At 49.1% G+C, this 24,573-nt stretch overlaps 1 protein-coding gene across 1 annotated transcript; it reads right to left on the bottom strand.

Moving 5' to 3' along the window:
* Window positions 1–14,999: 14,999 nt before the first annotated feature.
* Window positions 15,000–21,293, bottom strand: KRT4 (keratin 4; the record flags this gene model as incomplete). The annotated part of the gene is made up of 9 exons (XM_081248615.1): window positions 20,646–21,293; window positions 18,786–19,000; window positions 17,759–17,819; window positions 17,342–17,437; window positions 16,624–16,788; window positions 16,232–16,357; window positions 15,578–15,798; window positions 15,290–15,324; window positions 15,000–15,181 (listed from the first exon to the last, which is right to left on the bottom strand). The coding sequence occupies exons 1-9, from the start codon at window positions 21,105–21,107 to the stop codon at window positions 15,000–15,002; spliced, it is 1,563 nt and encodes a 520-aa protein (XP_081104741.1). The 5' UTR covers window positions 21,108–21,293.
* Between the last annotated feature and the right edge of the window lie 3,280 nt (window positions 21,294–24,573).

The following is a 24,573-nucleotide window of genomic DNA, read 5'->3' as shown; positions in this document are numbered from 1 at the left end:
GTATGACAGGATACATTTCCATCCAGCCCCAGCCTGGGTGGAAGGGATGAATTACCTGCTGGCTACAGGGAACCTCTTCACTGCTGGGCAGAGGGACCTAAGCTCCGCCCTCCAGGATGCAAGCCTACCACGGACTTAGGGGCTCAGGCAGGTGGGGCTGAGGTGACACAACGCTGGCACCTGAGGCTGGGGTCAGCCTGTGAGCTCCTCCATCTGGAGCTGAGACCACAGCTGAGCCCCTTCAGAGAGCTCTATCCACTCCCCTTTATAGAGAAGGAGGCCTCGAGATAAAGCCCCCATCTCCCCAGTGTCATGGGCCACTCCCATTGAAGCAAGTGGGACGTTATGTCTGGGCTACAAGGTGTGACACGCAGTTGTGGGTTCAGGAAGCTGGCTGTGACAAGAGCCTGCAAATCAGAGAGTGAAGGAGAGCGACAGCTGCCAGGTTGCAAGTGGTCTGCAATGTGAGCCAGGGAACACAGAGGGCCGGGGCACACTGGCTCCCAGTTAAGGGAAAGGGAAAAGAGGGGCAGTGTGGAGCAAGGGTGGGGATGCATGTCATAACAGAGAGCCAAGGGAAGGGCTGAGAGGGACCAGGAACCATGGGACAGAACCTGGAAATGGATGTGGGCCAGGAGGGCAGAGGAGAATGAAGAAAAAGCTGCCGGCCTGGGATTGGAATCCAGCTGGAAGTGATCCTGACGGTCATGCCTTGGGTATAGACAAGGAGTGATCATTGGTTGAGGGCCTGCTGAGTACATTTTAATTCATTTCATCCTCATACCAATCCTGCAAAATCAATACTCCTATTATTTTTCCCATTTTACACATGAGGAAAGAGAGGAGCCGGGAGACCGAGTTGACCAAGTCGCAATGATAAGTGGCAAAAGAAACAAACTCTCGACTGGCTGACTGCAAAGTGTGTGTCCTCACAGACATACTCCAGCCTGGAGCCACCGAGCTATGGTTCTTTCAGGTACACTGAGTGGGGAGCAGCTTTAATCTAGAACTTGGTGCTGCATCTGGAGTTCCAGCCAGAAGGATCTGGACTCCCTTAGAGCCCTCCTGGGGATGGATGGATTGGAAGTTAAGAAGGAGGGATTCAGGTGATGAGCCTCGAAAAGGGACCAAATATACAAGGGGGTGTAGTGTGGAAGTGCACCAAGCAGGGAGGGAGGGCCAGAGTGGTGGAAATTGGTCTGCAGGAGAGGAGAGACCCTCAGCGTCTCTCTGGTCTGTGCAGCACTTGCCAAATGTGAGTCTAAGGTCTGAGGGATGGTGCCATAAGCAGAGGGTTAGTCCTACAAGTGGCGGTCGTCCTGAGATGGCAGGAGTGGTGGAGGCCCTGGGAGGGAAATAGAGGCAGCTGGCAAAGGGCAGCTCAGACCTCAGAGCAGCTGCCAGATGAGAGCTAAAACGTCTTAAGGCATTCCCGGTCTCCAACAAGTCATGTCCCCTTCACCTCCTACAGAAAGCCTTCCCAGGCTGTCTGTGTCCAGCTCTGATCCTTCCTTCCTCTGTAGCCCCTTGGCTGTGTCTCACCAGTGCCTCCATGCCCAGATCATCTACTGCACTGGGGCGGAGGCGGGGTGTGGTATTGAGATCTCAGAGGGTCCCCCTTGCAGCCAGGACAGGAGCTTACCTACAGTGTGGGTGAGGCTAGAGGACAGTATTGCTGAGGGACGGGGGCTCTCACTCCCAGGACTTCCTGACCAGCACCAAAATTTTCAGGTGCCTGTCAAGGAAGAGCCGTCTGAAGGTCCTGAAAGAGGTTCGGGCTGCAGCAATGCCAGCACTACCACAGTTCCTAACCCCCAATCCTGTGAGAGGAGAGATGGGAAAGGAGACGGAGGGGAGACAGAAGCCAGGGCCTGGGCAACAAGGAGGCTGGGCCAGCCTGGGCACGCCAGGGAGCAAAACGGCATCTCCTCCAGCTGGCAGCTCCACGGTGGGCACAGAGCCTGTCCAAGATCATCTCACATCCTCTCCGTTTTAGGGAAGAGTCTTTCCTCCAGAGGCACGGGGCTGGAAGGTGCAGTACCCGGGACTGATGGCAGAGGGCAGTGTATGCACAAAATACTGGCACCGGGGCTTCCCTGGTGGCGCAGTGGTTGAGAGTCCGCCTGCCGATGCAGGGAACATGGGTTCGTGCCTCGGTCCGGGAAGATCCCACATGCCGCGGAGCGGCTGGGCCCGTGAGCCATGGCCGCTGAGCCTGCGCGTCCGGAGCCTGTGCTCCACAACAGGAGAGGCCACAGCAGTGAGAGGCCCGCGTACCGCAAAAAAAAAAAAAAAAAAAAAATACTGGCACCGAGGAGTTACTCTTCCCGCTTGCAAATTAGCAGTTGGTGACTGAATGGGACCGTGTGTCAGTGAAGAGACCCAGTGTTCGCCCTGGCCCTGCATTTAACCCACCTGAGCCAGGTCTCTGGGCACAGTCCTGCTGGGGACTGACTGCTCATGAACCAGTGCACAGCTGGCAAACACAAAAGGCCCACAGAACATGCATTAATAGTAAGTATTATAATAACAGCTAACATCTATTGGCTGCAAACTATATTCCAGGCACTGTATTACTTCCATTATCCCTTTTCATGTTCTCAACTCTTCTCTACAGTGAGAACTTTGACAGGTAAGGAGGTATCATGCCTGGAAGCATGGACTCTGGGATTGGACTGAGGGTCAACTCCCAACTCTGCCATTTACTAACTGTGTGACGTTGGGTGGGTTATTTTACCCTTCTGAGTCTCAACATCTTCACAAGTGAGATCTGCATTATTAGAATTGCACCTTATAACAACAATACCTATCAGGTTGTTGGGAGAATTCATCGTTGCCAGACATAAAGTGCTGAGAGAAGTACCTGGCACATAGAAAGCACTCAGTAAAGGCCAGCTGGTATCGACCCTATTTTGTAAAGGCAGGATCTTGCACCCAGTCACAACTAGCCATTAGAAGAGCCAGGATTTGAAGCCAGGCATATGACGCTCAGCCAGGACACTAGACCTACGACAGCATGTGCCTGACAGAGTCCTGGCTTATGCCTGCTGTCTGCAGATCCAGCTTAGCATGTGTCCAGAATAAAGGTGTCTCTGTTTGGTTGATAAATTCTATAAGCTGCATAAGCGTGGATGCATGTAAAGCACAAATTGATTAACACAAATGTGTTTCATCACTTGCATGCCAAATCTTCAGGACACATGTGTGTTCCATGAGCTCTTTCTCCCCAGTGAGGGTCGGTGAGACTGACCCATGCATATCTGTGGCAAATGTTACATTGAGTGCCAACCGTGAGCCGGACTGAGGGCCCCGGAACACAACACGGGGCTGTGAGGGGTGAGGGGAGGGGACAAACATGTGCGCAGCTAACATGACACCAGGAAAATAAAGCAACAACTGTAATACAGGTTCGGGAACAGTGCTGTGGATGTGCAGGGTTCCGGTCCCCAACCTGCTGCTCACCAGCACTGTGAACGTGGGCAGAGCACTTAGACATCCAGGCCTCCATTTGCTGGCCTATGTAGTGGGGGTACCAGGGCAGTTGTTGCCACCAGCTCTAATGTTCCTTCTCATTTAATGCTTGATGACTTGATGGAGTCCACCTGGAGGGACCAGAAAACGCATGTCCATGGGAGGTGGCATTTCAGCCGAGCCACGAAGGATGAGGGGGCTTTCAGGAAATGGGTCATGGGCATCGAGATTGGAAGTCAGATTTGCCATGGTCCTGGAGTGTGAAGAGTCCTGGCCTCTGGGAAGAAAGACTGGAGTGGAGGCTGGGTAATGACAGGGAGGAGAAGGGGTCACGGGCACCCTGAAAGTCACCCTCGAATGACACTCATCCTTGGAAGGTGGCCTCGTCCTGGAGGACTCTGTCCTTCCGCACCTTGCTCAAGGCGACTGTGCTAACTGCTTCTGAGAGAACACTAACAGAAACAAACATGTTCTTCAAAGAGCACCCTTCTTATTCCACTTAATTTTTCTTCACAGCAGTCATCACTGCCTGACAGCGTATCCTGCGTTTGTTAGTTGCTGATTTTTATTCTCCCCACCAGACTGTGAGCTCTCTGAGGACAGGCTCTGTGAACCCGTTTGATGACTCCACAATTCCCAGTGCCTGACAATGCCGGGCTCACCGAAGCTCTGTCTAGTGAGCCACTGTTTTGCAGACACTGTAGATACAGATGCATCCATAAGCAGGTGGGCATGCTGGCCTCAAATGTGGGGGTGGAAAAGAATCGGCTGGAAGAAGAGGAAAGCAGGGCTGGAGTGGGGGAGTAGGACTGGGGGTGGGTTGGCAGGTGTGAGGAGGAAAGAAGGAGTGACTCTCCGGCAACAAGAGGCAGTTGCGGGGGATGCTGTGGGAGCTTCTGAGAAGTGCAGCAGGAAGCCACGCTGAAGCTCGAACGCCTGGCAGTCTGGGGGTGATTTGGTTCCTTGATCACAGAGACCTGAGCCTCTTTATAATGGTGGGGGGGTGGTGACTGTGCCCATCTGGCAGGGCCATTGTGTGCAATAGGTGCCCCAGTGCATGGGAAGCCCCAAGCCTGCCCAGAGGCGCATCAGTAACAAATCTCTGCTGTTTATAAGGAGCACCTCTCTCCCAAAGCCTACCTGGCCAGGACCAGATGGCAAAGATCCATGTCAGGGCAGGGACCCAGAAGGAAGAAAGAGCTGGACCAAGCAAAACTGTTCAGGGCAACTCAGATATCGACATCCCAGGCAACATATTCAACACTCAGAATCAAATGATATCAGTCGTTTATTGTGGGGGAAGCAGAGACCTGGACACAATCCCAATCAGAGGACAATGAGAGCCCCTTGGCTGTGAAGGCCCAGAAAGGCACGGGGGCAGATGGGCTTTCCCCTGGTCGTAGGGAAGCATCCTGGGTATGTGTGTTATCTCTGCATTTGGGGCAGTGACCCAGTGAATTGTGACCAAGGAGAGGGTCACCGAGAGAGCCCATGGCTGGACTTCCTGCATCAGAGCATTGCCCTGCTGAGGACAACAGGGAGGGGGGATGGGACTGGGATTGTGGTTCCGGAGGAAGCATTTCCTGACTTGGGAAGGGAACCTGTGGGAGGAGACGAGGACACAAGGAGGACATGGATGAGGTCTGCAGCTTTCTGCTCACAGAGCCAGCATTCACTTGCCCTTCATCTCGAGGCCTTTTTGGTTGCACATCTGCTGCCTGAGGTTTCTAGCACAGGGATCCTTGAACTCACTGCCACAGCTGCCTTTGGGTTTTGGGGTTTTTTTTGTTTTTTAAAGGATTGAACAAATGTTTAACCAAAGAAAATATATGGGTGACAAATAAGCACATAAAAAGATGTTCATCATCATTAGACATCAACGAAATGGAAACTAAAGCCACAAGATACCATTATACAACCTGTTAGAATGGCTAAAATAAAAATCTTTTTTTTTTTTTTTGCGGTACGTGGGCCTCTCACTGTTGTGGCCTCTCCCGTTGCGGAGCACAGGCTCTGGACGCTCAGGCTCAGTGGCCATGGCTCATGGGCCTAGCCGCTCTGCAGCATGTGGGATCTTCCTGGACTGGGGCACGAACCCATGTCCCCTGCATCGGCAGGCGGACTCTCAACCACTGCGCCACCAGGGAAGCCCATTAAATGGGTTAAATTATGTATAAAAAAAAAAGAAAAAAGAAAAACTAGAGAAAGAAGAACAGAGAAAACCCAAAGTCAGTAGAAGGAAAGAAATCATAAAGATCAGAGCAGAAATAAATGAAATAGAAACAAAGAAAACAATAGCAAAGATTAATAAAACTAAAAGCTGGTTCTTTGAGAAGATAAACAAAATTAATAAACCTTTAGGCAGGCTCATCAAGAAAAAAAGGGAGAGGACGCAAATCAATAAAACTAGAAATGAAAAAGGAGAAATCACAACTGACACTGCAGAAATACAAAGGATTATAAGAGACTATGACAAACAACTATATGCCAATAAAATGGACAACCACGAAGAAATGGACAAATTCTTGGAAAGGTACAATTTTCCGAGACTGAACCAGGAAGAATTAGAAAATATAAACAGACCTATCACAAGTAATGAAATTAAACTCATAATTAAAAATCTTACAAAAAACAAAAGTTCAGTACCAGATGGCTTCACAGGTGAATTCTATCAAACATTTAGAGAAGACATAATACCGATCCTTCTCAAACTCTTCCAAAAAATTGAAGAGGGAGAAACACTCCCAAATTCATTCTACAAAGCCACCATCACCCTGATACCAAAAGCAGCAAAAGATATCACAAAAAAAGAAAATTATAGACCAATATCACTGATGAATATAGATGCAAAAATCCTCAACAAAATACTAGCAAACAGAATCCAACAGCACATTGAAAGAATCATACACCATGAATAAGTGGGGTTTATCCCAGGGATGCAAGGATTCTTCAGTATATGAAAGCAATCAATGTGATACACCATATTAACAAATTAAGGAATAAAAACCATATGATCATCTCAATAGATGTAGAAAAGGCTTTTGACAAAATTCAACACCCATTTATGATAAAAAACTCTCCAGAAAATGGGCATAGAGGGAACCTACCTCAACATAATAAAGGCCATGTATGGCAAACCCACAGCAAGCATCATTCTCAATGGTGAAAAACTGAAAGCATTTCCACCAAGATCAGGAACAAGACAAGGATGTCCACTCTCACCACTCTTATTCAACATAGTTTTAGAAATCCTAGCCACCGCAATCAGAGAAGAAAAGGAAGTAAAAGGAATCCAAATCAGAAAAGAAAAAGTAAAGCTGTCACTGTTTGCAGATGACATGATACTATACATAGAGAATCCCAAAGATGCTACCAGAAAACTACTAGAGCTAATCAATGAATTTGGTAAAGTAGCAGGATACAAAATTAATGCACAGAAATCTCTGGCATTCCTATACACTAATGATGAGAAATCTGAAAGTGAAATCAAGAAAACACTCCCATTTACCATTGCAACAAAAAGAATAAAATATCTAGGAATAAACCTACCTAAGGAGACAAAAGACCTGTATGCAGAAAATTATAAGACACTGATGAAAGAAATTAAAGATGATACAAATAGATGGAGAGATGTACCATGTTCTTGGATTGGAAGAATCAACATTGTGAAAATGAGTCTACTACCCAAAGCAATCTACAGATTCAATGCAATCCCTATCAAACTACCACTGGCATTTTTCACAGAACTAGAACAAAAAATTTCACAATTTGTATGGAAACACAAAAGACCCCGAATAGTCAAAGCAATCTTGAGAATGAAAAATGGAGCTGGAGGAATCAGGCTCCCTGACTTCAGACTATACTACAAAGCTACAGTAATCAAGACAGTATGGTCCTGGCACAAAAACTGAAAGATAGATCAAAGGAACAGGATAGAAAACCCAGAGATAATCTCACGCACATATGGTCACCTTATCTTTGATAAAGGAGGCAGGAATGTATAGTGGAGAAAGGACAGCCTCTTCAATAAGTGGTGCTGGAAAAACTGGACAGGGACATGTAAAAGTATGAGATTAGATCACTCCCTAGCACCATACACAAAAATAAGCTCAAAATGGATTAAAGACCTAAATGTAAAGCCCGAAATTATCAAACCCTTAGAGGAAAACATAGGCAGAACACTGTATGACATAAATCACAGCAAGATCCTTTTTGACCCACCTCCTAGAGAAATGGAAATAAAAACAAAAATAAACAAATGGGACCTAATGAAACTTCAAAGCTTTTGCACAGCAAAGGAAACCATAAACAAGACCAAAAGACAACCCTCAGAATGGGAGAAAATATTTGCAAATGAAGCAACTGACAAAGGATTAATCTCCAAAATTTATAAGCAGCTCATGCAGCTCAATAACAAAAAAACAAACAACCCAATCCAAAAATGGGCAGAAGACCTAAATAGACATTTCTCCACAGAAGATATACAGACTGCCAACAAACACATGAAAGGATGCTCAACATCTTTACTCATTAGAGAAATGCAAATCAAAACTACAATGAGATATCATCTCACACCAGTCAGAATGGCCATCATCAACAAATCTAGAAACAATAAATGCTGGAGAGGGTGTGGAAAAAAGGGAACACTCTTGCACTGCTGGTGGGAATGTGAAGTGGTACAGCCACTATGGAGAACGGTATGGAGGTTCCTTAAAAAACTACAAATAGAACTACCATATGACCCAGCAATCCCACTACTGGGCATATACCCTGAGAAAACCATAATTCAAAAAGAGACATGTACCAAAATGTTTATAGCAGCCCTATTTACAATAGCCCGGAGATGGAAACAACCTAAGTGTCCATCATCGGATGAATGGGTAAAGAAGATGTGGCACATATATACAATGGAATATTACTCAGCCATAAAAAGAAATGAAATTGAGCTATTTGTAATGAGGTGGATGGACCTAGAGTCTGTCATACAGAGTGAAGCAAGTCAGAAAGAGAAAGACAAATACTGTATGCTGACACATATATATGGAATTTAAGAAAAAAAATGTCATGAAGAACATAGGGGTAAGACAGGAATAAAGACACAGACCTACTAGAGAATGGACTTGAGGATATGGGGAGGGGGAAGGGTAAGCTGTGACAAAGTGAAAGAGCGGCATGGACATATATACACTACCAAACGTAAGGTAGATAGCTAGCGGGAAGCAGCTGCATAGCACAGGGAGATCAGCTCGGTGCTTTGTGACCGCCTGGAGGGGTGGGATTGGGAGGGTGGGAGGGAGATGCAAAAGGGAGGGGATATGGGAACATATGTATATGTATAACTGATTAAATTTGTTATAAAGCAAAAAAAAGTGTAATAAAAAAATAAAAAATAAATTTAAAAAAATAAAAATAAATAAAAAGAATGGCCATCATCAAAAAATCTAGAAAAAATAAATGCTGGAGAGGGTGTGGAGAAAAGGGAACACTCTTGCACTGCTGGTGGGAATGTGAATTGGTACAGCCACTATGGAGAACAGTATGGAGGTTCCTTAAAAAACTACAAATAGAACTACCATATGACCCAGCAATCCCACTACTGGGCATATACCCTGAGAAAACCATAATTCAAAAAGAGTCATGTACCAAAATGTTCATTGCAACTCTATTTACAATAGCCCGGAGATGGAAACAACCTAAGTGTCCATCATCGGATGAATGGATAAAGAAGATGTGGCACATATATACAATGAAATATTACTCAGCCATAAAAAGAAACAAAATTGAGCTATTTGTAATGAGGTGGACAGACCTAGAGTCTGTCATACAGAGTGAAGTAAGTCAGAAAGAGAAAGACAAATACCGTATGCTAACACATATATATGGAATTTAAGAAAAAAAAACATGTCATGAAGAACCTAGGGGTGAGACAGAAATAAAGACACAGACCTACTAGAAAATGGACTTGAGGATATGGGGAGGGGGAAGGGTAAGCTGTGACAAAGCTAGAGAGAGGAATGGACATATATACACTACCAAACGTAAAATAGATAGCTAGTGGGAAGCAGCCTCAGAGCACAGGGAGATCAGCTCGGTGCTTTGTGACCAGCTAGAGGGGTGGGATAGGGAGGGTGGGAGGGTGAGAGACGCAAGAAGGAAGAGATATGGGAACATATGTATATGTATAACTGATTCACTGTGTTATAAAGCAGAAACTAACACACCATTGTAAAGCAATTATATTCCAATAAAGATGTAAAAAAAAAAAATCCACGTGCACTCCCCAGAACACGTGTCCCAGGACAGGGCTGACCCGAAGTCCTCTCCAACCTCCCAGCCCCAACTAGCTTAAATGTGTCCCTCTTACACAAACACTCCACATCAACAGTGGACTTGAGTTTAGTGATATATGCTCAGTTCCTGGGCAGCTCAAGCACTGGGAGAATCAGCCCAGATGCCGCAGGACCCCCAAACCCAGAGCCTCCTCATTCTTTGAACAAACAGGAGTAGCAGGGGCTTCCCCCAAAGAACAGATGATGCCCAAGTATTGCATAAGCCAACAAGTCTTGCATTTAACACAAGAAGACATTCTTAATTTTTTTCAAAGAAGTTCCTGATGGCTCGTTCCGGGGGAGTTTTTGCCAGCTCACGCAGTGTTTCTGTGCGCAGGTCTCAGTCTGATTGAGGAGGTGCCCCTCTTCCTGCTCACGGCTTCCGTCATGAAGGAAAGCCGGGATGGGAGTGGCACAAGAGGGTAGGGCTGAGAGTCTTATCCTAGCATGGGTGAGGTTTCTGGGGAGGGGGTCAGTGTGAAATGTCAGAATGTGATGGGAAGCTGACTCCACAGAGGACGAGGCCGAAGGTCTCAGCAAAGGAGGCGATTAGGACAATGATGCTCTACCAGGCAGAGTTCAGGCTCTTCCAGAGGGTCCTGGTGGTAGGGGACTGCTTACTTTGTGTTCATTAATGGGCTAAAAATACTCTTTCAGGGCGTGAAATACTCACGTATGCTCACAGAATTGGTATATTCTCCAGACATCCTGCACAGGGAGAAAAGCACAGGTAAATCTCCTTCACATGGAATCCAAGTTACGCTCGCCCCAGCCTGGAATCATCAGCCAGGCTACTGCGGCCTCCACAAGCCCACTAGCTGGCCAGGTGGCATGAAGTGCACCTGTGTGACTCTAAGCACCTCTCTTTCCCTCCTCACTCTGCTCTTTCCCCTTCAGAGATGTGCGAATTTCAACCCTGGAGCCCCCGCTACGTGGCAACACCACCTACCAGGGGCCCTCCTGCCGTGCTTCTCTTCAGCCCATTTCTTCATCCCGGGGGGGCTACTGCCTGAATAAATACACATGTAGAAACGCTAGCATCCGGAGTTGCCGCTAAGAAACCAACTGTATGATTTTAGGACCAATAACTTTTCCTCTCTGGGTCTCATTTATAAAATGGTGCTAGGTTAGAACAGGGTTTCTCAAATGTCAGTGCTTCATGTACCACCCTTCCAATTGTTGCTACGACCATGTATAACTCATACTCTTATATATTTAGTATTTTCCAGTGATCCTGCCTTTTATAATAAAAAACGCATTTCTCTTAAAAGGAAGTCATATCACCAGGGTAAACAGAAAACCAGTATTGCTGGACCTAAAAAGACAAAAACTGTAGCAGTAAAAATAATATAATGCATGAAACAGTTTTTTAAAAATTTTGGCTAGATATTGTTGTCTGCCCAGAGGCTGTGGAGCTGAGATCTACCATCTCTTTACTAACAGGGACATTTGCAGGTGTCAGGGCAGCAGTGTTAAAGATACAACAGCGCTACGCTGAAACTTTCTCCCCATCATAGTCTGAAGACTGGAAAGAGAACCCTAAAGGAAATCATCATCTTATTACCTGACCAGATTCTGTATAATGTTACGTTTGTGGGTGACCTAAAAAAGCATCTCCAGCCCCTCCATCAGCCTGCCCCCGACATCTGGGAAATTGAGTCAGAGGATTCCAAAAGTCCTTCCAGCCCTAATATTCTAAGACCCCTTCCATCACCCACTGGCACTCTTCACCCTCCAGCAGCTTGCGGTAGGTGGCGATCTCGATGTCCAGGGCCAGCTTGGTGCTCATAAGTTCCTGGTACTCATGCATCATCCAGGCCAGCTCCTCCTTGGCCTGGAGCAGGGTGGCCTCCAGCTCATCCAACTTGGCTCAAGCATCCTTCAGGGTGCAGTTGTCCCGCTGCTCGGCATCAGCAATGGCCATCTCCAGGTTGGAGCACTGAGGGCCAGGAGGTGGCATTGCCCCCTCAGTTCTAAGGCACCCTGAGCCTCCCTTCCCGCCCCCCGCCCCAAGTGCTTACTGTGGTTGGACCAAGCCCTGTCCTGCCCCACTTCCTAGAGCAAAACCCCATGCATGGCGATAGAGTCCTGTCAACCTGGGACTGGGGGGATGTTATTCCCAGCCCCTTGGCTTTCTGAAAAGGCCCTTCCAACTGTTCCAGAATTCAGGTGGGAGCTAAGTGCGGGCAATGAGAGCAGGGGCTCCATTTGAGGAAGGGGTTTCTGAGATGGAGGACCCAGAGAAGGAGAAGGGGCATGGGGGAGTGTATATGATTGACAGTTCACCCCTCCCTTGGGATTGAGCCAGGAAACCTCAAAGCCCCTTTACTGGCTTCTTCACACTCTCGATCTCCGAGTGCAGCCTTTGGATGAGCCGGGTCAGCTCTGAGATCTCGTTCTTGCTGTGTTTGAGGTCATCCCCATGCCAGCCAGCTGCCAGCTGCAGCTCCTGGAACTACGGGGAGAGGGGTCAAAGCAGGGAGCCGAGCTCAGCCTGGCAGACTGTGCCTTTGTCTGGGGAGTGTGGCAGAGGTAGATATCTGTCCAGCTTCGCCAGGCCTATCACCTGCCTCCCACTCAACCACCTGTTCATTGGCTTGATTTATTTGCCTTAAAACACAGTTGATCTCACTGATGGTTGGATTCGGCCTTAAAGTCAGTTGAAATTCCCATACTCTCCACACTGCAGCTTTACAACACACAACTTAGATTATGATACTCCCCTGCCTATAGCCCTTCAAAGTCAAGGTCAAATTCAAACTCCTAGCCTGGCATCAAGGTGCTTTGAGATCTGAGATCCACCAAGATCTTCAGGCTCAGTTCTCACTGCCCCTGCCCATCACCTACTTGGCTCTTCACCTGTGCCAAACAGTTCCAGGTTCCATAAAGGGCCCATGTGCTCTCAAGTCTCTGAGTCTTTGCGTGAGCCTCTCCCTCCAGCTGGAAAATATGCCCCCCAACCTGTCCTCCCTTTTTCCCTAACCAGCTCCAACTCAGGGAAGACTCACTTCCTCCAGGAGGTCTTCTCTGATTCCCTGCTTGGGTACACTTCTGTGCCCAGAGCCCCTGGCACACCAGTCTGTAGGTCTTACCACGCTGTACTATGATCACACATTTTTCTGTCTTTCCCATCAGGCTCAGAATGACAGGATGGCAGGGACCTTTAATTTTATTTCTACCATCTAACTTTGAGTGTAAGTCATTAAATTCAACTGAGGAGGCCCTGAAAGACCCAACAGTGATACTCAGGCTGGCTACTCCCCGCTCCCACACTCCACGCACTCAGAGGGCACCAAAAAAGGCAGTAACCTGCCCGGCTTCTGGGCTTCGGCTTCTCCCGTGGCGACCTACAACTTCCTGGTGGGTGAACTTGAGAAGCCCCTCCCCTGCTTCCAACCCTTGACTCCTCCTCCCCACCCCAGAAACTCGGAAAAGAGCCGATTCAGCATTCTCCCAGGGGAGGGGTTCAGTGATGGAAGGAAGTCAAAGGCTTCCTGCTCTGCCACACGGGGTGAGCCCCAGGTCTGTGGGGAGATTGGCTTTTGCAGGACCAGCTGGCCAGCCCAGGGAGCAGGGAGCAGCTGCTTCTGGCAGGAGGCCCCTGCCTGGGAATGCAAACCCCTGAGGTTAACATTTTGCTACTCTGCCCTGCTGCCCTGAGCCTGCCTGCATGTGGCGAAGGCCCCGTGGGCAGAGACCAGCCTTGGGCGAACGGCGTGCCCTTCAGTCTGCACATAGTAAGGGCCCGTGGGAGGCACCACGTGGAGGGGTTGGAGTCTGTATGCACTCCCTGGCAGTCGAGGGTGGGAGGCACCAATTGATGGCCAGGGGAGTGAGTGCAGTCTGCATCCGTAGTAGGAGGAATTTAGGTCAGACTGCACAAGGGGAGCTGTGCGGACTTCCTCTGAAGAAGGGAAGATTGTGATGCTCCAGGTATCTTGAATCGGTCCAGTATAAAAACAGGATGTCCACAAAGGCTATACCCAGACCCCCACCTCTGAATATCCAACCGGAATCTCCAGGGCTGGCCCCAAACAGGAAGCTACACCGTCCAATGCCCCCAAAGGCCTGCCTTACGCCCCCCTCTCTCCCACCACTCAGGGACAGCCACTCAGACGTAACTTCTGACAGAATCACCTGAGGACAAGGGCAAGTGACCTCAGCACGAGAGCTCTGTGAGAGCGACATGTTTTCACTTCTCCATCCAACAGTCGTGACCCTGTTGATTCTGCGAACAAGTTCCCAAAAGCCTTGCTGGCCTGGTGGGAAAGCCCATGCATGGAGTTTCGTGAAGACAGGGCCTTGCTAGACGCTGAGCATAAACTCTCCATAAGCTCCCTAACCTCTTGTTCTATATTCAGTGGAGACCTCTGACTGCCTGTCCCCATTCCTGCCCTATACCCCACACCTCCAGACTTGCACCCCTTCCCGCCAGATACTCCTGGGTCTCAGCGCTGAGACGGCCCCACCCTGACTGCCTGCAATGCGCGATCTTTGGACAACTGTTGGTTGCTTTGAGACTGCTCCTGTTCTGTAGGCAGCCTTCAGGCTCCACACGTGACCCTTCTCTCCCAATAATCTAGGCAACTTAGAAGTAGAGATCTGAGAAATTAGCTGATAACCTTGATTTGGACAGACAGTTCCCTCAGGCCCCACCCTCCTTCACTTTCACCTGAATTCTGGAGTCTTCTCTCCAAGGAACAAACACGATTGCTCATAGTGAATGACAAAAGCTTTTTATTGAAGATTCACCCAAAGATGGACAGAGAGAAGGAGAAGAGGTGGATAGGGTACTGAGTGGCTCTTGTCCTGACCTTGCAGGGTCAGTTGCTGCCAAGTGATGGAGAAGGAGTTTTGTCCTGATGTAGAGGGAGATCCGGGATCTGGTAGGAGGCGGCATTGGGCTGGGAGGGGACATATGTGACCCTAATAATTCTGGAGATGAAGCGCCTGGCTGGATTCACCTCCGTCCACGGGAGGTGAAGAGTCAGCTGACACCTCTCCCATTCCAGCTGGGTCAGCAAGCCCAAATTAGGAAGAAGCTACCAAACTCCAAGAGGGCAGAGTCCATGCCCTGGCACTGAGACGACATTGGTAAGATGAGCCCCAGGAAGGGAGGGTGGAGGTGGGGGTGAAGGAAGCAGAGACACCAGGAATGGGCCAGGCTGGCCTCAGACGGCTGCAGGGACCTCACCTCCTCTATCGGTGGGATCTCTTGGCCAGGGTGGTGGTAGAGATGATCTTGCTGCTGGAACTGCCGCCGACACCAACACCACCACCAAACCCAAAACCACTTCCGGAGCCAGAACCCAGGCCAAATCCGGAGCAGCTTCCTAACCCTCCACCAACGCCTCCTGTGCTGGCAGCACCCCCTACTACAGCTGCGGGAGAAAGACAAGAACAAGGTCGTTCCAACAGTGCTGGAAACCAGGAATCTCACCCCAAACCGGGGTGAACAAGTGGCCACAGCGGGGGCAGACGGTACTTACAGATGCTCACGGCACTCTGGCATTCTCCAGACATTCTGTGGGTGACAAAAAGAGCAGTGAACCTCAGCAAACCTGGAGCCACACTTCGTTCAACAAGCAGGTGTCAAGCACCCTCCCATCCTTCAGCAGCCAGATTTGAGGCCTGAATGTGAACCTGTTATATAACACCATCCTGATTCATAACACACCAGCACAGAAGCAAGTGGTCCAGCAGAGGTGTCCCGGACTGGCCATGGCTCTGGACCCCCTCCCTTCCTCCTGTTCCCACCCTGCCTTAGCCCCCCTCACCGGCACTCCTCGCCCTCCAGCAGCTTGCGGTAGGTGGCGATCTCAAGGTCTAAGGCCAGCTTCACACTCATGACCTCTTGGTACTCTTGCAGCATCCGGGCCAGCTCCTCCTTGGCCTTCTGCAGGGCGACCTCCAGCTCTGTGCGCTTGCTGTAGGCATCTTTCAGGGCCCCCTCCCCACGCTGCTCTGCATCAGCCACGGATGCCTGCAGAGTCTGGCACTGCAGACAAAGGCACGGGACAGGCAATCACCAGGGGCCTACTGTCAAGACCTCTAAATCTGTCCCCTCTCTTGTAGCAGCTTTGCTTGGGTTAGGATGTCAGGATTCTGTCTGTCCTTCTCCCCACCTTCCCTGACTCTTATGCATTTTATTCACTCCAGCTAGGGTCCACCAATGCCCCCACCAGACTGATTAGATAAAATGAGCAAAACCAATGAAAAAAAGCCAAGAAAACTTATTTGCTGAGGTTATCATGTCATGTTAACTAGGATATTGCTGAAAAGATCTGGGTATGACTTATGCAAAGAGCTACAAATCCCCCGCAGACTAGCTCAAGATCTTCTGGTCTGATGCCTTATCTGCTTGTCTACTATGGAGACATCTGCCTCAGGCCCCTGGCCCTGTACCGAGGCCGGGTAGAGGTGACACATACTTGCTTCTTGACATTCTCAATCTCAGCCTGCAGCCTCTGGATCAACCTGTTAAGCTCTGAAATCTCATTCTTGGTGCTCTTCAGGCTGTCACCATGTTGTTCGACAGAAACCTGGAGCTGCTGGACCTAAGACCCAGGAGACACAGGGAAGCAGGGGTCAGGGGTGTTTGGGTAGAGTCTATTCTCAAGTGGACTCAGCAAGAATAGCCACAGGTGGAAGGGACAATACAAAATGTCATGCTATTTCTAGGCAGACCAGGATCAGTGCCACCCAGAAGAATCAGTTTACCCCTGACTTCTCTTGGGCTCGAGCTGATGATCGTCTGCTCACAGACATCAAAAGCAGAGCCCCAGAAGCCACTCTCGGCTCCTGAGAGACCCCCGACACCCACCTTGGTCTGGTACAAGGCCTCGGCCTCGGCCTTGCTCCTCTGGGCAATGTCCTCGTACTGGGCACGGACCTCAGTGATGATGCTGTCCAGGTCCAGGTTGCGGTTATTGTCCATGGACAGGACCACAGACGTGTCACTGACGTGGGTCTGCATCTGGGACAGCTCCTGCAGGGAAAATGTCTCACATCAGGCCTCCTGGAGAGTCTTCCCTAATCTCTGACACCAGAGACCTGCCATCACCGTGGAAATGGCCATGCCACAGGCTCAGATGGAAGCCAACTTGGCATTCCCAAAGTGTCCAGAGAAGGAGGAGGGGTAAGTTTCTATGTAGAAATCAAGTGGTTGGTGATATCTCAAGTCAGAAAAGCAATGCTTATAGTCTTTACTGCTCCCTAAGCTCCTCCAGTTCAGGGGGCCCTGAGCATGTTGCGTGGAAGGGAAGGGAATGGATCTATTTCACTAGAGAAATGCTAGACGGCAATAAATTCTATCCCGTGCAATCTTTAGACCTAATCTTCTAAGACAACCTCTGGTTTTGAGACCTCTCAGTTGAATCTCTCACTTCAACCCTTTCTATCCATGACCTTGCTGAGAGCCCACGGCCCTGAAGTAAGGGAGCTGAAGTCCTTTCAACGAACTGTCAATTCTGACCAGCAGCCTCACAGATGGAAGAGTCCCTTCCCTGAATTGGGGGGGGGGGCGGGAATGGAGTCCTCACCGCAGCATAGAGGACCCTCAGGAAGTTGATCTCATCATTACGGGCCTCCACTTTGACCTCCAACTCCGCCTTGTGCATGTAGGTGGCGTCCACGTCCTGCAGAGGAAGGGGGAGGATAAGAGACAAGGTACAGGCATTCCAATAAGGGGGCAGGGCGTGTTATGTGGCACACAAGGTAGCACCAGGTGAGGTGGCGGGGGACTAATCATTTGGCCTATTCTGCCCCTAAAGCCACCTGCAGACATGGAAGTTAATTATCCAAATGGGCTTTTTGCACAGCCTTAATTCCTAGCTCAGTGAGATCGGGATAGTACCAAGTGGGGTGGAGGTGAGAGAGATGGACTGAACCCATGATTCAAGCCAAAGGCCACTCCCAAGGGAAGTGGGAGCACATCCCTACCCTCCTTCAACCCTTACCTTCTTTAAGACCACAAAGTCATTTTCAGCAGCTGTACGTTTGTTGATCTCATCTTCATACCTGGGGATGGGAAGATGCAAAAAAAAAAAAAGACAAAAGCCCCACAGTGAGCTAGTGTTTCTCACTCTCTCCTGCTGGTTTTCAAACATCTAACTATCTGGAAAAATCCATCTAATTGGCTACATTTTCCCACGTTCATACAGATATTCATTCCACCTACATTTATTGAGTAATTACAGTGTATGAGGTACCAGTCTAGACAATAGTTTACTCAGAGAAATGAAAACCAAATTTTAAAAAGACTGTTTGCAAGACATAAGATGTGAGGAGGAGAACCAGCAATGATCTGGTCGATTTTATTTCCATAGAAGGGCTGTCCTTTGGCCACTGGGTGGATTAAATTCTCAGGAAGATTGCCAATACTCCAGTTCTTTTTCTTTGGTTTGAGAGTGAATTGAGAGAGGGAGCTGGTATTTTTCTCAGCTCCATCCCATAATGAGCCTAATAAGAGTTACTCTGCATTCAATGTTCATTTTATGTCCGGCACTATGCTACTAGCTTTCTCTATCTCATTTAATTTCATTTAATTCTCACAACCTATAAAGTAGAACTATTATCCCCATTTTAAAGATGATGAAAACTAAGGTTCAGAGAGGTTAAGCAAGTCACCCAAGATCACACAGCTAGTAAGTGAAGGAATCAGTATGCCAAGCAGGTCCACCTATCTCTACAGCCTGTATTCTTCTAACCCTGCTGTATTGCTTTCCATCTGTTTGATTTTTTTATCTTATTTGTATATGGCAAGCCCAACTCTCTGAATACCTCACTCATTTTCTGTTTGGGGCAACTTAGGGTTACTAGACCTCACCCCATTAAAAAAGTGACCATGTAGAAGCATGGGAACAGACTGGAGGTCCTCCCTGACCCTTTGGAGTCTCTTCAGAGCCTGAAATTCTAAAGGATGAAGAGGAGCCCGGGGGGCCTGGGGCATGGCTGGGCAGAGTGTCACTTCCCCTCCCCACATACTTGGCCTTGAAGTCCTCCACGCTGTCCTGCATGATCTTCAGCTCAGACTGCAGGCGTCCTTTGTTGTTGGTCAAGGTATCCACCTGCTTCCTCAGGGCACTGAGGTAGGCCTCAAAGAAGGGATCAAGGTTTTTGCTGGATGTGGTTGTCGTCTGCTGCTGAAGGAGGCTCCACTTGGTCTCTAGAACCTTGTTCTGCTGCTCTAAGAACCGCACCTGTATTTAACACGGGCACCAACCGACTGATGAGGGCCTGAATCTCTGGCAGGAGGGCTGGCCAACACCATCCCAGTCAATCCAAGCTAAGCAGGGAGCCCAAGAGCCATCCGAGTAGGGCCACCACATTGCAACTCCAGGCACTATCTGCTGGGGTCAACATGGCGGCCCCGCTCCATAGCAGCAAGTGGGCCACGTGTGTTGGGAAGAACAGAGCAGAGTCCAAGCATCGGTGCCTGACTGTGCAGCAAGAACAACTTCCCGACCACAGAGATCCAGAGTTACTGAGAAGGGATGAGCTGCTGAGAATACTGAACTTCTATGAAATAATAAAATAAAACAAATTTAGGAGATACAACCACAGCCTAAGGGCTATTGCATTCAAAGTGACCCGGACCCAAGGCAAAGGAATGATAAATTCACTGAAGATGTTTTAAACAAGCTTTCTTATAAATGGACCTGGTGTGCCCCTATGAACCTGTGCACAGCTGAGTATAAATATTTAAGATCAAGCCCTAGACATATTCTGAGTATCATAGACTCACTGCTGCAAGGGGACTTCCCTGAACTTTCCCTCTAGGAAGAGATCTAGCCAGATAAACCAAGGTTTGGCATGATATTTCCACTTTAGGTGCTTCAGAATTGAAAGAAAAGTAGGTAAGGGTGACTGATTACAGTTTGAACTTAAAATGCTGATGGGAGATTAGACAAAGAAGCACCCAACCCTTGCTCTTACTTTCACATCTACAGGTCCTAGAGTCACAATAAAGCCCTTTTAAGCTGCCATGGGTTAATTCAAACTAGCAAGAAGAGCAAATATTCCCACTCAATCTACTCCAAGATTGTTCATTCTTGCCCCATTCATCTAAGAGAACTAAGACTTCGATGCACAGAGAACCAGGGCACCCTGGGCCAAATGTGCTGCAGCCATCTATTCAGTCATTCATCTTTGGATTAATGACTCTCTGGAACTAATCTCTTTGCTATCATCCATCATACAGAAGTACAGCATACAGCAGAAAAGACTTGAACGTCCAGACCTTGCATGGAGAAGGGAAGTGGACTACAAAAAAGAAAATCAGAGAGCCATCCCCTATCCTCTTCAAACAGACCCAGAAATGAGCAATTTTGCCCAGAGTCAGGAGGATGAACACAATGACCTTCCAAGGTCCTACCAGGAGCTCTAATCTGCCATTAGAGTCAGTCCCTTTCTCGTTTGGGAAACCAGCCTGGTTTTCTTCTGCTCTGACAACAGAAGTGCCAGTCGTTAAGCTATTATATTAACTATAATTAATTAACTATTAAATTATAAGCCATATTATTTATGAAACCAAAATCTGAGAAGAAGCAGGGAAACAAGGAACCCACTTTATAGCTGGGGTGACTGGACCCAGAAAAGTTGAATGATTTGCCCAGTAACACATAGCATGTCAGGAAATCCAAGTATTGAACTGCTTTGAACAGCCTGTTTTCCCACCAGCCATAGGACATAAGAGAAAGAGGAATGAATCTTCTTAACCGGGTGGGAAACAGAGGCCCAGAGATGTTCGCAGTTCTCCCAAGTCTGCAGCAGGCTCAGGTCTGAGATGCCAGGACTCAGAAACCCTGGCTTCTACCACCTTATCTGACCAAGGGGCCGGCTCACCTTGTCAATGAAGGAGGCAAACCTGTCGTTGAGGGTCTTGATCTGCTCCCGCTCCTCGGTCCGGACCTTCTGGATCTCAGGGTCAATCTCAATGTGGAGGGGCGTCAGCAGGCTCTGATTGACGGTGACCTCCTGAATCCCTCCAGCAGGGCACACAGGGAAGCCAGCACCACCCTGTCCACCAAAGGAGCCCCCGAATCCAAGGCCAAAGCAGCCAGCCCCCAAACCTCCAGCAGCCCCAAACCCAGCGCCTTGCCAGCGCCCAGCCGTGCCGATGGAGATGCTCTTGTTTCCCCCGAGGCTGCAGAGACTTCTGCTACTGAAGCCCCCAGAGGAGTAGCAGCCTGTGCCCCCAGACATGGAGATCGAGTTGAAAGCAGGCTTCTTGCCTCCACCTACGATGGCTGAGCCGCAGCTAAAGCCCTGGGGCCCGCCTCGGACACACTGCTGTCTGACGAGCATGGCTGGAGAGAGAGGAACACGCTCAGAGTTGTCAGGGAGAAGCGAGAAGGGCCAGGCCGCTGACTGCCACAGCCGTAGCCCGGGTCTCTTATATGTGCAGGAGAGCAGGGCTTGGTTGCAGGGGCATAAAGGGAAAAAGCTGGGCTTGGCCTTTGGCACTGGCCCATCCTTCTTACACCTGCTGAACATGTCACAAACACACCTACAGAAGTCATTCGGAGGCCATGCTCTCTACCAGGAGAAGCTGAACCGGTGATGCAGGGCCTCCTGGGTCACAGGCCCCGCACCCACTGTACTCCCATCTCACCAGCCTCCAGGGGCCTCCCTGCTCCAGACAAGACAACCCATCGCTCTGTCTCTCACGCCACAGAATTTGGAACCTGCGGACCTGACTTCAAATGCACGCTCTGCAAACCTGCAGCGAGTCATTCTCTGGGGCTCAGTTGCTTCACCCATAAATTGGAAATACTACAAATATTTGCCTTCACCTTCTGTCAAGATCCTGAGATTAAGAGGAAAGAGTGCTTTGTAAACCGTCAGAGGCTGCACGGTTATTTGTCACTATCATTACTCTTCTTCCATGTGCACTTGGCCCCATGTAGTCATACAAAAGGGGAGATCCATATTCCAGCCTTCTAGCCTTCCAAACCTAGATCAAGACTCACCTCGACTTGACACACAGTTATTGAGAACCTACTATGTGCCAGGCATGGAGCTAGGGACAGAAGAAAGTTGACTCTGCCTTGGGCCCTCAAGACTTGCATTCCTTTTCGGGGCTTCCAGTCTGGCTTGGCAGGATTCTAGGTCAGCGTTCTCCAGGCTGGGTCCTTATTGTGTGCACCATGCTGCTCAGTTTGCTGCCCAGTTGTTTGCTTGGCTCCACCGGAACAGGCCATGTTCTGTTTTCCCATAATGGTCCTGGCATTCAGGGCAGGAGCTTGGAACTTTTTGTTCCAAGGTGCTGGGGACCCCTTTGGCAGAATGCTGAAACCTATGAGCCTCTGCCCAGAGCAATGTTTTCAAATACAAAGCCCTAGTTTTAAGCTCGAACTTCAATTCTTCCCCACTGAGTGCAACAGATCTGTGTTCAAATCCCACCTGTTGCTACTAACTGGCTGTGCAGTCTTGGGCAGGTCACCTAACCTCTCATAACCCATTCAACCCATCCTCTCATCTATCCTATGGGACGCCTGCCTCATAGATCATGAGATGATGTATCTGTAGTGCCTGGTACGTAGTAGGTCAGTAGGCATTCATTCTTATCCTGCCTGGGCTTTGCCATTGCCACTTCTGAGGAGAAATTAGATGAAACCTCAGCCCTCTTCTCAATCCCTAATGAGACTGCTATTCTGAATCTGGGGAACAGCAGTGATGAGGGCCTACATAATTCCCACAGGCCTGAGCTGTCCCTGACTGAATGAAAGCTGGCCACCCCAAAAATGATCAACCCATCCCGTGCAAAGAGAGAGAGCAGGGCGGGCCCATGGGGTGAGAAGAGGGTGGTCAGTGGATGCAGGTCATGGGGACTGGGCTGCAGGGGAGGCTGGACTGGCTGGGAGCTCTCTCCTCTGGCCAGCTCCTCTCTCCCCACCTCTACCCTCATTGCCTCTCCCTGCCCTCTTCTTCCCTCTACCTCTGAGCTGCACCCCACCCTCTGTCCCCATCTACTTCAGCCTTTGCTGGGCTCTCCCTGCCCCTGCCTAGGTGGCCTCTAAGTAAATGGAGAGTGGGTGGAAGTGCTGTGGCAGGGAGGACAGGACACCCCCTGGGCCCCATCAAAGGTCCATGGGAGAGAGCCCAAGGGATGGCCCGTCCACCTGTAGTAAGTGAGCATTCCAGAGCCAGGACTATCTCTTACAAGGGACAAGGTTGAACATCCTCTCATCCTTTCAATGAGTATTTATTGAATGCCAACTTCATGCCAGGCACTGTACTGAATGCTCTATATACATGTGATCATGTAATCTTCCTAAAAGTTCTCTGCAGTCAGTATCACAACGATGCTTACAAATGATGACTTGGAAGCCCTGGGGAGGTGAAGTAGCCCCCCAGGGTCACACAGTAGCATGTGGTGGAGCCAGGACCCCAACCCACATCAGTCTTCTCCCAAAGGCTCTGCCCTCGCTGGGGGTTGATGAGCACTTTCATGGGCTAGGAGGAGGGTTTGCATCTGCAGGGTGCAGCCTCAAGGCGTCTCGTGATGTGTCCATTGTGTCTTGTAGTCTGTAGCTGTGACACCCTAATACTAGGAGAAAATGCTGTGTCCTTAAGTTGTGTCCAGTGCCTAAAACAAAAAGCCAGCGGGGGTGGAAGGGACTTTAAGGGAAATAATCTATAATATACAATCAATCTTATTTTGTGCCTGTGGGGCACCCAAACCAAGGATCCCCAATTGAGGTACTTCTCATCAAGTTAACTCTAAGTTGAGGCAGACGCCATCCCTGAGACAAAAATTTAGATGAGGGAAAGCCCACCTTGCTTTCCATGTAGCAGGAACTCTCATATAGAGCTGCCATCACGTGCTGGACACTGGGTGCTTTTCGGGTAGGGGTTCCCTTCCTCACAACAACCCTGCAAAAAAGAGGAGTTGCTATGCTCAGTTTAGAGCTACAGCCGCTGAGGCCCAGAGAGGTTATGTAACTTGCCTGAGGTCACATAGCTAGGAAGTGGTGGAGGTAGGAGGACAGTCCTGTCTGTCTAACATCAAAGCTTGTGACCTTAACCTCTGCACCACAATACTGTATATCAGAATCTGCAGGAAAAACAGTTATACAACAACTTAGACAGACTTTTGTCTTATGGTCCGTCAGAGTAGCCACGGGGTCTCGGCCGGCACGCTGCATGTTCTGTCCTTGCTTTTGCCACAGGACTGGTTGTTTGGATCATGTGCCCCTGTCCTTACAAGTATCCAATAATATAGGACACTGTCCTGAGGGGCCAATTCTATGTCCTCCAACTAAGTCCAAATTAACTAAATGAAAAATCCTATAATAAACCCAAACCAAACAGGAAGAAAGCTCTGGACTAGAGCCATATTCTGTGGCTCTACTATGAAGTCAGAATTGCCAGAAGTTCACAAAATCCTCAAACGGCAGCCTGAGAAACTGAAGGCAGGCATGCCTTCAGTGTGCAAGAGAGGGTTGACCCTCGAGGGAGAGAGGCAAAGAAGAGTTTCCATCCCTGAGAAAGGGAAGGTTTCCTCCTGCAGCTCCCGGGCCAGCTCCTGGGTGACTCCCCCTGGCAGTGATGGCTAAAAGCAGGTTCCCACCCGACTTCCACAGTTCCACTCTTAACCTCTGTGACCCTTCCTCAACTGGCAGCCGTTCACCATCTTGTCAAAGAAGGATGAGCAGCTGACAGGGGTGTGGAGCGGAGCGGAGGGTGTGTTCGCCTAGGGTTTTCTGGGTGAGGGAGGCAAGCCCTTGCATTCAGTCCTGGGATTACAGGGATCCTAAGTCTTTTATCC

The sequence above is a fragment of the Mesoplodon bidens genome, assembly GCF_964165515.1.
Source record: "Mesoplodon bidens genome assembly, chromosome: 11".
In the NCBI taxonomy this organism is placed as follows: domain Eukaryota; kingdom Metazoa; phylum Chordata; class Mammalia; order Artiodactyla; family Ziphiidae; genus Mesoplodon; species Mesoplodon bidens.
The sequence above is the reverse complement of the archived record's forward strand: the minus strand, read 5'-3'. Positions and strand labels throughout refer to the sequence as shown.